Source organism: Primulina eburnea, chromosome 2 (genome assembly GCF_022965805.1).
Source record: "Primulina eburnea isolate SZY01 chromosome 2, ASM2296580v1, whole genome shotgun sequence".
Lineage (NCBI taxonomy): Eukaryota > Viridiplantae > Streptophyta > Magnoliopsida > Lamiales > Gesneriaceae > Primulina > Primulina eburnea.
In genome coordinates this window covers 37,363,467-37,376,568 of record NC_133102.1, presented here as the reverse complement: position 1 = coordinate 37,376,568, position 13,102 = coordinate 37,363,467, and the positions used below count along the sequence as shown (strand labels likewise).

The following is a 13,102-nucleotide window of genomic DNA, read 5'->3' as shown; positions in this document are numbered from 1 at the left end:
AAAAATCTCCTATGGGATCTTTTCTTTGTAATTATAATATTAAGTACATATCACCAGACGATTAACAGCAGCTCATCGGAGGAAGATCGGTATTCGTTCCGTAATTCGCCGGCGCCGGTTTCTTGAAAGCCATGCTCCCGAAGAAGAAAAACCCCACACTATGTCCGGCGATAGCCACGAGAAACACGCCGGCGTTGAAAGACATGACGGCGAGCATAACAAGATAAGCCAGACCCACCCTCAACGCATACACGAGAGACTGCAGCAGCCCCGCCACCGCGCCATGGCGGGAGGCTTCGTGGATGATGTTGCCATGAGACAGCCACTCCACAAACATGGCAAAGAAAAAGACCACAGCCAGCGAGAGGAAGTACATACCGAGACGATCGTAGCCTGGCCATCCGTGGAATAGAATCTCGGCGTTTCTGCCCCAGAAGAAGGTCATGTGCATGATCATGTGGCGGTGGCCCATCATCGTCATGGTGCTGTTGGGTGGCTGAGGCATATGTCCGCCGCCGTTCATCTCCTCTGATAGATGGTATTTTTGATGAAATTGTAGGGAGTGGCGTTTGAGTTGGTTGGGATCATTCAATGGGTGTGAGCGTACAGTGCAGTAAATCTTGGGAAGTACATCATATCTTTTTCCGCATTTTTAACTAAGAATTATATTGATTTTCTTGCTAAAAATACATTGTATTGATTTTATTTCTATATTTCGCTGAATATGATAATTTCAAGGAAGAACAACTATTTCGGTAGATTTTACGGTCATATTTTTTATTTTTTGGCAAAATCATATTTTTTTTATTTTAATCATGCAAATTTATTATTTTAGATACTAATTTAAAATATTTTTAATTTTGATTATTTATGGCATGCAAAGAAAATTTGGAGATAAAGTAAAATAATTTACAATATTTGAAGATAAACATTCTACCGTTTAAAGACTGATTGCCAATTCCTTTAGAACATCTATTGTCTTTCATGAGGACGTTCTTGATTAGGCTATGGTAATCAATCTCCTTGGGTTTGACAACTTCAAACGACTTCACGGGTCCGTTACAATTTGGTTAAGGATCCGTAGTTGGAGATATGTTTATGTCATATGATAAATCAATTCAAATCACGAGCAAAGAACTGATAATTTGATTGAATTTGAGCAAAATAGAATTATACGACAAAAATTGAGTAATTGAAAATAGAAAAACAAAATCCGCTATTCTAGTGGAAAAACATGATTCTTTATGCATAAATTTCTCTAAATTTGCCATGTTCCATGGTCGGGGAGTATTTTCCGATGGGGGTGTTGGATGCTATAAGTTCTCATCTTGATTATCTCTACCATTTTGTAAGGTCTTTCTCATTTTGCATCAAGCTTCCCGACGGGGTGTAAAACATCATCTCTTCTCATAACGAGGTATTCTATTTGGGAAAACCTTGGTCTCACTCTATCATTGTAAGCCTTAGCCATGCGCGATTTATAATTTTACGTTCGGACCGATGCTTCCTCTCGTAATTCGTCAATCAAATCCGAGGAGACGCGAATGGCTTGTTCGTTCTCCAGTTGGCGTATCGTTTCACCTTCCAAGAGGTCTTTTTTTTTTTTTTTTGCAGGTGCAACTGATTCAATTCCATATGTTAGGGTGAAATGTGATTCTCTAGTAGAAGTACGCAGTGTGGTTCAGTAAGACAACAAATTGATTGGTAATTCATGCTCTCATTTTCCTTTAGAATTGCCGAGCCGAGTCTTAAGATGTAATATTGTTCGATTACTAACTTTTCTCTGCTCATTAGCCTCCGGGTTACCGACTGATGTGAAAAACTATTTGATAGATAAAACTTCACTCCATTCCTTTATCTTTGCTTAGGAAAATTGGGTGCCATTATCTGATACTAGGGCTCGGGAAATCCCGAACCTACACGCTATGTTCTTTGGAAACTAATGATATCTTTTTCGGAAATCTTCACCAATGTTACTGAGTCAACCCATTTTGTGAAATAATTTACCACAACAATGAGAAATTTTCTTTGTCCTGTAGCAGGGGAAAAGGCCCAACAAGGTATATGTTAGAGTAGGTGTCCGTCGAGCCAAGTGTTGGCCGAAGGTTCACATTGAAACTCTATGTATAAACAATCTTTATTTTAATAATATTTGAAATTATTGTTTTGGCACATCTTTATCTGTATACATATACTTATTGTATAGATAAAGTCTTTGACTATACAAATAGTAGAAAGAATATGAGATGCTCATATGATGAGTATCATGAAAATCATATTTGGAATACTGTATATTCTAAACAGTTCCTAGTCTATTCGACCGCCATTAAGAAGGATAAAAGGCCGCTTGAGTTTGAGACTAGTATTTGCAATGTGAATACCATGTTTCATTAGTTGTGGATATTGTGATTTCGGAGCATGTAGATATGTGCTCCTTTTAGAGTGCACTGGACAACCCTCCATAAAGGACTTTCCAAGCGATTTTCACTTATCTTGTGGAAACGTCCTAGTTTATGGTTGTACACCATTAGTCCTTATTACCCGCGACAACATTCAGACTCTATATGCTAGCATTGTACTTTGACTTGTTTACCGACTCATATAGGGTCATCAGGTGGCAAGATTAGGTGTTTTTTCGAAACATATAGGAGTCGATGCATTGTAGTCGGGGATTCACCGCTTACCTTCGGGTATGGATATCCTATGTGATCTCATGTGTATGTAGTTTGAAATCTCTGATCAGGGTGTTGGTGGTAATTAAGAAAGGGGTTTATCAGATTACATCATCGATGCAACTAAGACATGACACATAATATCGATTTTTTTACAACTCTCGATATACCAATAGTTGTCGAATCGGTCGGGATATATGAGTTGAAGGGACCATACTGTACGCTAACCATAATAAAATGGTTCTTGCAGGCACTATCATTTGATACCTAGGGAATCATGTAAGCGATGTTGCTAGGCGTTTAACATGATTGGTTTGGTACTATCAGAGTTGAGTTCTGACGTTCTTATTATCAAAGAGTTGATAAATAAAAATGGAGCAACTGGGATATGCTCATATAAGGACATGTTTAGTCCTGATCACATAGAGATGTGAACTCACTGCTAGCTGTATCAATCAATGAATCATTGAGGGTCACGCACGTGCTACTTTTTAGTTCTCGTTGAGAAGTAAAATAGTTCAATGTGTTGAACAGCTTATGAAGGAGTTTATAAACGTAAAAAAAATAGAAGTATGACTTCTATAAGAAGATTATGGGGAATGTGGTTTTTAATTTGTGAAAGTGTTCCTAAATTAAAAAATGGCTCAAGTAAATAATGTATTTGAAAATTGTGATTTTCATAAACATTATTATGGACTAAATTAAATTAATTCAAGTGTTGAATTAATTAAACACTAGTGGGTCTTGTAGAGTCCAAATAATTAAATTAATTCAAGTGTCCGATTAATTAAATAACATTGGGTCTTTTAGAGCCCAATTAAAATTAATTATTTAACTAGTGGGTTTGAGTACATTAAAGTACGGTTTAATTGATCTCAAATTTGTTTGAGACTTTTAAATTAAAGTCCATGAGCTTTATAATTGTTACAAGCCCAAATAGAATGCATGCAAGGGAGGTTAAAAGTTGGAGGCAATTTTTTCAATAAACAAGGCATGACATGCTTTTGAAATTAACAACAACTTTTTCAAGCTCCAAGAAAACTTCCCCTTCTCTCCTCAAGCACCCATGGCCGAAATTTCCCATTCATTCTCTCAAATTTTTCTTCTTCATTTTGCTGAGGAAAGTAAAAACTTCTCAAAGTAAAATGCTCTAATTTTTCTAGTGCAAAATTAGAGTGTATCTATCTTGTTAGTGGTGGGCCTAATTTTGAAGGAAGGAGTCCATTTGAGCAAGGAGTGGTGTTGAAAGCTTGTAGATTGTCTAACTACAAGAGCTAAGTTGTTTACAACTTAGTTGGTACCAAAACATCAATACTTGTGATTGATAGGTATATATCTAAACACACTATGAATGTCATTTTTATGTTTTATGGTATTTGCTACACACAATAAGTTGGGTGCTCGGTTTTCTTGTAAATTTTTTTTTTGAAACTTCCGTTGCGTATCTGGGTACTGTAACAGATCCCCTTTCAGTATATATCCCACTGAGCGAAATGTAGTGCATTTTCCAATGGTTGCAATATTTTTGTGGGATGGTGATAGAGATTGGCGTGCTCTTGGCATGCCCTATAATGTTTAACTAATTCCAAAGAAGCTTTCTTCATTGTCGGCCAAAATTACCTTTGATGTAATGCCTTTCCGGCCGAAGCTTTTCATTCTCAGTGGTTTCCACATATTCCATCGTGGATTTCTCGGAGAACATAATCTTCTTTGCTCGGAACATAATCTTCCTTCTTCAACTACCAGTACAACACTAACTGCTTCAGATGATATTGCTAAAAAAAGTAGCAAAGTATCTTGTTATTGAGTTTCGGTCAAGAGTGACAGTGCTGTCCATTGGAATCTCTTTCCCTGTCATAATACCTTGAAGAATGGCAAGCTTTTTTCTGCAGATCTAGAAATGAAGCAGCCTAAAGTAGTTATTCTTCCGTCAACTCCTGTATTCCTTTCACGCTTTGGGGTGTCATGTCTTAAACTACTTTAATCTTTTCAGGATTCGGCTCTATACCTCTTTCGGAATCATATAACCTAAAAATTTTCCACCTCGCACTCTAAATGAGCATTTCTCTGGATTCAACTTCATTTGTTACTCTCTCAAAATTTCAAAACACTCTACCAGGTCCTTCAAATGTTTGACTGCTTGAATGCTCTTAACTAGCATGTCGTATATGTATACATCTATGTTTTATCCAATTAAGTTTTCAAAAATTTTGTTCACCAATCTTTGATATATTGCTCTGACATTCTTTAGTTCGAAGAGAACTACTTCACAGTAATAATTCCTCGATCAGTGATAAAACTTGATTTTTCTTGATCATCGGGAGCTAGGACTATTTTATTGTATCCTTGGTACACATCAGGGAATTTAAGTAGCTCACAACCTACAGTTGAATCAACCAAAATGACTATTCGAGGCAACTGTTTGGGTGGAGGTTGGGCATGAGGACAAATGATCTCCTCTAGCAGCATGCACGAGATTCTTCCTTACATCACCTGTATCACCGCAAGCAGGCCCAGTTATAACAGATATTGTGCCTCCTGTGGGCATATTCTCTTCCCTCTGATTGGGTTTCTTGCTTGTCTCACCCCAGTCTTTCTGCCATTTGTGTTGACGGCCATCGTCATTATGCTTCCTATCTCGTTGTTGACAACGAGATTTATCCAAATAATCTCTTAAGTATCCTCGCTTTATTAAATTTTCTATCTCAGTGCAGAGTTTGAAACAATTTTTAGTAGGTGTGTCGACAATATTTTTTCGGATAGTTTTTTCTTAGGATTCTCATTCATCGGGCGCGAGGGTTGCAATAACCCCTGTTGCTCAGCACTACCAATATGACAATCAAGCGTGCATTCAGAGGAGTGAACTAGAGCCGAGGACTCTGAGCTGTTCGTTTCTCATATTTTTTTTTCTACTTTCCGGTTACTCTTCATCCGTTCTTCTATTCCCAAAGTATCGTGGCTCGATGGATTCCTCTATGTGTATGTATTTTATGCCATTTCTAGTAACTCTTCCAAGGTGTTTGTGGGCTTCTCGGCTGTCCACTCTTTGAATTTCCAATGGCGAAGGTTATGATGCATTATCCCTACTAGAAAATCATGGTTTACATGTGGAACTTCATGGGCTGCTTGTGTAAAATGTTATACGCTGTCTCTGAGACTCTCCCCTTGAATTATTGTAATTAATGAGGCTGTTTTCTTTGGGTATTTTTAGTTGATCGAAAAGTGATGGAGAAAACATCGCGTCAAATGCTCCATGCTCTTAGTGGTTCCACGAGGCATTTGTTGAACCAAGCAAGTGCACGTCCTGTTAGAGTGGTTAAAATCTTTTGCAATAAGGAGTGTTGCTTATGTCGTATAAGTCTACCTTCGCATAAAATCTGTCTAGGAGAACTTGTGGATCGCATGTTCGTTCATATTATGGAAGGTTGGTGATCTTTACTCCAATCGAGAGTGACTTGGCTAAGATGGCAGCAGTTAATGGGTTGTGCCTAGCAGGTAGGATGGCCAAAGATCTCTCTTCATCATTAATCGCATGAGACCCCATGGACAGGAACATAGGGTATGGACTTTACAATTTGTGAAGAGGCACGATGTGCGAGGCTATGAGCCTCGTCTTCTCTATGGGTCGTGTTGGAATATTTCATGTTCGCAATCTTGATTTAGATGTTAACAAAACTTGATATTTTGTTTCTAATGATTTACCTTAGTGCGCAGGTAGCTGGAACTGATCAGGCTTCTAACTGATCAGTTAAGCGAGGTAAAACTGAAGCTATCGGGACGTTAACTGAAAATACCAACTGATCGACCAAACTGAATCAGTTCAACTGACATATCAAAAAACAGTTTAACTGACTGGCCAGCTGATGGATGATTCAACAGAATATCTTCAAAAGCCCGGCCAGCTGATGAAGAGTTCACCTGATGAAGAACCCAGCTGATCACTTCAACTAAAAGAGTGAAATCAGTTCAACTGACGAGTCAACTGATTTCACCAACCCAACTGAGGATCGGTTCAGAGGACCAGTTAGGAACATCAATTATTCAGTTACATAGGATATACAAAACATAGGATATACAGAACATATCAGTGTTTCTCAACGAACATAGGATATATGAACTGATGAATGCAAAAACTAATCTATTTCTTTTTCAGTTATTCAGTTACATAGGATATACAAAACATATCAGTGTTTCTCAACGAATGATTATTTCGAGTTTTTCGCTTGGTTCTATTTCAAACTCGATCTAATTTATCGGTGTATACATATTAGAATACGGGCTATTGCAGCTCTTGGAGAATATTTTGTTTGAAGCACCTCAGGTGCTCTGCAAACGATCTTTCAGGTCGTCTTCCTCTTGGAATTAATTGGAGGAGTCTTCGCTTCACTCTTAGTTTTTTTTCTCCATTATCTTTCATTCTATGAGTAGAGGACCTTTCATTGATGTTAGCCTTTTCTACCTCGAAACACTGTTGGGAAGCTAGAAGTTGTGCCACCGCTTCAGCCACTGCATGGGTGGCGGTCTCCTCGAACTTGGTTCGACTCAATGCTTATTGGGTGATTCGCATCCTTGGTGGTGGCAGCGGGCTTACGGGGGTCGGTCGTCCACAACCATCAGTATCATTGGAGTTGTGTAATTGAATATTCACTATCAATAACGAGGTAATTGGTTCCCACAGACGATGCCAAGCTGATGTAGCAAAAAAAGTAGCTAAGCGGACTACTCTGCACGCTCGTAGACGGACAAAAGTAGTCGTAGAACGGTACTCCGGGTAGCTCGTACACGTGTCCAATTAGCCGGTAGAGTGCAAATTTTTTGGGTTACCACCTACGTCATGAACAAACATTAGAGGCGTGAAAAGTTGCCTGACGTAAACACTCCGACGCTCAAGTCAGAAAATAATTTAAAGATGTTCTTTGAAATCTAGAGAGTGTAACAATAAAATAATGAAAGTGTACCTTGAATAATTTGAATCCTCCTCTATTTATAGTTTTTTTGGAGTATATAGCAGTTTAAGTAATTTGATCATCCATAATGAGTTGAATTATTAAATTGGGTCATTGCCCATCAATATAAATTTGTTACAAAGCATATTTCACATACATATTTCACTAAAATCGTAAATCACGTCCCACAATTGTAGCCCCAAAGTTCATAGATTACAGCCGTCTAGCTAACATTCCATTGATTGAAGGTAATAATAATTCACGGCTCAAGCATGTGCGTATTCCAACAAATTAAACTTCCACGGTTGGAAAGATATATCCCACGAAAATAATCATTTAAATGATTTATCTTCCTAACCTAATCACTCATATTTTTTCAGTCGCCGTGAAGTTTAATATTGTTGTTCCAGTGTCATAAATTTAAGTTGTATAGTCAGAAAGTTAAGGAAAGCAGTTGAGTCAAGGCTTGGCAGTTGGTCAGTACTGGAGCTCATGCTCGGTAAGTCCAGGTTTCAGTTGTGATCAAGAGCGGCTGGGATATGGATACTCCAAGAACGCTCAAGATATATATAAGAACTGATATCTGCTTGATCAAGGGCTGGTGGAAAAAGAAGAAAATAGGAGTCTGCGATATCCTTACTGCTTGCTTGACGAGAGAAGAAAGTGTTCTTTTGTAAATTGTAATTCATAAGAGAACAACACCGAGAGAGTAAGGAGTAGATTAAATAAGTGCAACTAGATCTTGATATTCAAAAATGATCTTGCAATCGGACACTATGTTTTCTAATGAGATCGCTTCCCGTGGTCGAATGGATGGAACAACGTAAATCTTGTGTTCTCTACGTTTTGTTGTTAAATTCTTTAATTTCAGGGTGTGTCGGTATTGATTCATTATTCATTTTCTGAGGTTGCAAACAAGAAGACCTGTACTGTATTGCATGTTCTTAGGCAGTCATCTTGATCAATACATTAGCAGGGATTCTTTTTCCACAAAAAATCAAGCATATGTTGAGATATTGACATGATCGGTACTACCCCTGCGATACACACAAAAGGAACGATCTGAAACTATATTTCAGAACTATCATCATCACCAAGTTCAAACCAAACCTCATTCTAACTCCAATCTCCCAAAGTAGAACATAACATATTACACATGTGATTGATTTTCTCTTTAATATTTTCATGGTCCAAATTTGGTTAAAGAAAAAAGAATCATTTCAAAATATTCAATCTTTTCAAGAGAAACATGGGAAAGGTATGTTAATAAATTAAACATTTCATTCACACACTTTGTTACAACTTTCACTGAACGTGAGAGCAAATCCCCTTACAAAATACAAACCACCATCCAGAATCAACAAATGGGAGGACGGCCCGCCGTCTTTTCTCCATCCTCCCGCAGCTTCCTAAAAACCGTACTCCCGAACAAGAAAAAACCCAAGGTGTGCCCGGCAACAGCAACCAGGAAAACGCCGGCGTTGAAAGACATAACGGCCAGCATGACAAGATAAGCCAAGCCAATCCTCAACGCGTGCACGGCAGTCTGCACCAACCCCACCGCAGCCCCACCGCGGCCCGATGTTTCTCGGAGGATACTACAATGAGACAGCCACTCCACGAAAAGGGCGAACAGAAAGACAACTACCAGGGCGAGAATATACATGCCAAGCCGATCGTAGCCGGGCCAGCCGTCGAATAGGATCTCAGCGTTCTTTCCCCAGAAGAAGGTCATGTGCATCAACATGTGGCTGGGGTTCATCGTTGACATGCTGTCGTTAGAAGAGCCGCCGCTGGTCGGCGGAGCCATGCCGTGCATATGGTCACCGTCGTTCATGGCGGCCGCGTGACTTGTAAGCTGTGAGATTTGAGCCTTTAGTTTGTGAGGCTCATATTTCTTATATATAGAGACAGATGTGTTTCGTTTCGAGTGGTTAGTACAATAAATTTAGGATAGTACAATAATTAAATTATTTTGGAAATAAAAAAATTAAATATTTCACGACTTAGTCTTCATATGGTTTTTACTTATTTTTTAATTAAAGATAAAATATGGTCTCAAATTATAATCACGAATTACATAATTTTGAATTCAAGTATGCCAATGATAGTTGGATAGTGTGATTTTATGAAGATTTATATCTCAACTACAAAACAAAATAACATCAATTATTATTAATTGCACAATAAAATCTATTTTGTGTAGGTGTTTAGTTAGTATATATTTAGACCATTGTGTGTGTGTGTGTTCATATATATAATAATAATAATAATAATAATAATAATAATAATAAAATACATGGAATTTTTTATGACTAATTCGCATTCATTGTGTACATTTTTATATTTGACGCCACTATCCCTTAATATAAGATACATGAATGTCAAATGCATAAACTGAGATGTGACTATAAATAACCTGATTTTTTATTTGTACATTTTGATTAAATTTTATAATAATAATATTGAAACTCAGATATTTTGAAATATACAATACAATAACTCGAAAATTATGTTCCCAAAATTTATATTAGTAGAGATAATTATTGCTCTATAGTAGTAACCTAGTAATAACCTAATAAAATATAATTAATTGGGAAATAATAAAGACAAATACTTGTGTGAGACGGTCTCACAGGTCGCATTTTGTGCGACAGATTTCTTATTTGGGTCATCAATGAAAAAGTATTACTTTTTATACTAAGAATATTATTTTTTATTATGAATATCAGTAAAGTTGACTCATATCATATATAAAGATTCGTAAGACAGTCTTACGACTCAATTTTGTGATATTAACATATGACTCAATTCAACCGATTTATGAAAAATATTATTTTTTATATCATAAATATCATAAATATTCTGTTAAAGATGGTTACCACTTGGAGACTGGAAGCTGGGACACTCCACCTTTTATTTCCCGGCAGCCTCTTGGCACTTGGTGGCGGCAGATTTGGAAACTCAGATTACCACCGAAAGTTCGTATTTTTATGTGGAAAGCTTCAAAAGATATTATTCCGACTGATGTTAATTTGCTTTCTCATCATATTCCAATTCTTGGGACTTGCTCACTTTGCAATTATCATTATGCCTCTACTAGTCATTGTCTCCTTTTCTGTTTGGCTATTAAGGATGTTTGGAAACACACTCCTTTTTGGTACTGTCTGAAAAAACACCGTGATGCTTCCTTTCTTGATTGTGCTTTATATGTGGCAAAGAGATTTAACCAAGAGGAATTCGAATTGTTTGTGATCCTTTGTTGGGCGATCTGGCGGGAAACTTGTTTGCATAAGCATGAAGCCGAGGGTAAGAGCATGCAATTTAGAGTGGATTGGGTTTATGCATTTCTAGATTCGATTCGCTATTCCAGTTTAAAGTGTATTGTCTCAGTATGTGCCTCACAAACCTCAACAGATCATTTATGGAAACCGCCTAGCCCTAATTTACTTCGGCTAGATGTTGATGCGGGGTTCGATACCATGCGTAATAAGTTTAGTGTGGGTGCGATAATTAGAGATTCACGGGGAGTAACTAGAGGTGCACATGCTCTTATCATCTGTAATCCTGGTAGTGTCCTTGCAGCTGAAATCCTGGCTATTCGTTGTGGTATAGATCTTTGTCTACAGGTGGATGTTTCTTCTGTTTGTATTTTCTCAGACTCCAAGGAAGCGGTTCGTTTAGTTCTCAATCCAGATTTGGACACTGGTCCTTGGGGTGCATTGGCTCTTGAAGTTAATTCTATGTTCCTAGAGAATCATTTTGTATCAATCAAGCATATGCATCGTTCTGTCAATTCCGTGGCACACTCTCTTGCTCATAAAGCATTCAATAGCTCATCTAATTTACTTTGGCAAGTTGAAAATATTCTATCTTGGCTTTATAGTATTGTAAATCAGGATCTACCGATTTGATGTTATGAATGTTTATTTTTCAAAAAAAAAAAAAATATCATTTTCATCCGAAAAATATCATTTTTTATCTATGTTATGGAGAAATATCGTCTAATATATATTGATTTGACTGAAATATATTTGGCTCATGAAAATTATTATTTTTATTTCTAAAATATTATTTTTGTTAGTCACTTTATGAGAAATATTGTATAATATATGATGATTTTAGTTAAATTAATACTTTTTATGTCAAAAATATATTGTGTAATATATGTTGATTTGAATGAAAAATATTATATTTTATATTAATAATATTATTTTTCGTTGTAAATATACACCATATATAAATCCGTAAGATTGTTGTACGTGAGACTTGATCTTTATTTTATTGAATGTAGAACAAATTTTAGGATATATACGATCGCCATATGCATGCAAATTTTTAATGAAAACCACTATTGATAATTTTTATGTGAATTTGATTTTTATGTAAAGTTGACCGGATTATAGTTTACGTTTTTTAAATATGAATTTCAATATTATCTAAGAATCATTCAATAATTGTACTGCCGAATCTTATCCAATGCGTACTATCCACGATCATTTATTTATTTATTTTTATTATTTAATTTCTTCCGATTTCAACTCGTGATTTTATCAGATTTTTAAGTTGAGATAGAAGAATTTAGTTCAGAAAAAATATTCAGCATTGAATTTTACATGACACTCTAATTAGACGTGTTTGGAATTGATCATATTAATATATAAATACTTAATTGAAAACACAAACTAAACTAAAATTTCATATAAATTATAAAATTGTGACCATGAATTTCTTTTCCGAGCAAATTGTCTTGTCAAACCGTCTCACAAAGTTTTATTCGTAAGACATGTCAACTCTGTCAACATTTACAATAAAAGATAATATCTTTTACAAAAAATGTAATAGTTTTTTCGTGGGTGACCCAAACAAAATATCTGTATCACAAAATTGACTCGTGAGATCATCTCACATGAATTTTTGTTTTTTTCTTGCTTTTTTATAACAAAAATATTGTTCGAGATTCTATCCGCGATGAAACAAAAAAGAAACATTTCAACATTAGCCCGAGATTTATCTAATATTAATCCGATGAAAGTCGACATTGCAACTTTCATCATCATAAAATTAATACAAAATTATTTTATGTTGTTTAATATACCAGCTAAGTCATAGCTATGCTATATCTCATCAAATACGCAACTTAATGCACAATAGTAAGATAATCAACTAGTAAATCATCCAATGCAATAAATAAATAGCAAGATTAAATAATTAAATTTACTGAATAAGGTCAACGAATTGATAAAGCTTTTATTTAGTATTCCACCCATCAAATCACATATAGAATAAAATATGCAATAATATGGCGTTTACTTCGATGTGGTTGAAACGGCAAACCTCACGCAGTTTCCAGTATATTCTCGTTCGGCGCAACACCGCGCTCTTGCACAAATTAACCTGGCCACGGGGTGAGTTTTATCCGGATCTGGTTTGGATTTGATGGGTACAGGTTGGGAAAATCTTGATCCTTAACCGGCCTGTCAG

At 36.4% G+C, this 13,102-nt stretch overlaps 3 protein-coding genes across 3 annotated transcripts; 1 reads left to right on the top strand and 2 right to left on the bottom strand.

Moving 5' to 3' along the window:
* LOC140824676 (copper transporter 6-like) lies at positions 1 to 628 on the bottom strand. Its single transcript, XM_073186221.1, has one exon. It carries the CDS (start codon positions 521 to 523, stop codon positions 62 to 64), a length of 462 nt encoding a protein of 153 aa, XP_073042322.1. The 5' UTR covers positions 524 to 628; the 3' UTR covers positions 1 to 61.
* Positions 629 to 8,879: 8,251 nt separating this feature from the next.
* On the bottom strand, positions 8,880 to 9,508 carry LOC140823091 (copper transporter 6-like). Its single transcript, XM_073184220.1, has one exon. The coding sequence runs from the start codon at positions 9,453 to 9,455 to the stop codon at positions 8,976 to 8,978; it is 480 nt and encodes a 159-aa protein (XP_073040321.1). The 5' UTR covers positions 9,456 to 9,508; the 3' UTR covers positions 8,880 to 8,975.
* A 1,103-nt stretch (positions 9,509 to 10,611) lies between these two features.
* LOC140824273 (uncharacterized) lies at positions 10,612 to 11,532 on the top strand. The gene has a single exon (XM_073185871.1). It carries the CDS (start codon positions 10,612 to 10,614, stop codon positions 11,530 to 11,532), a length of 921 nt encoding a protein of 306 aa, XP_073041972.1.
* Positions 11,533 to 13,102: the final 1,570 nt, after the last annotated feature.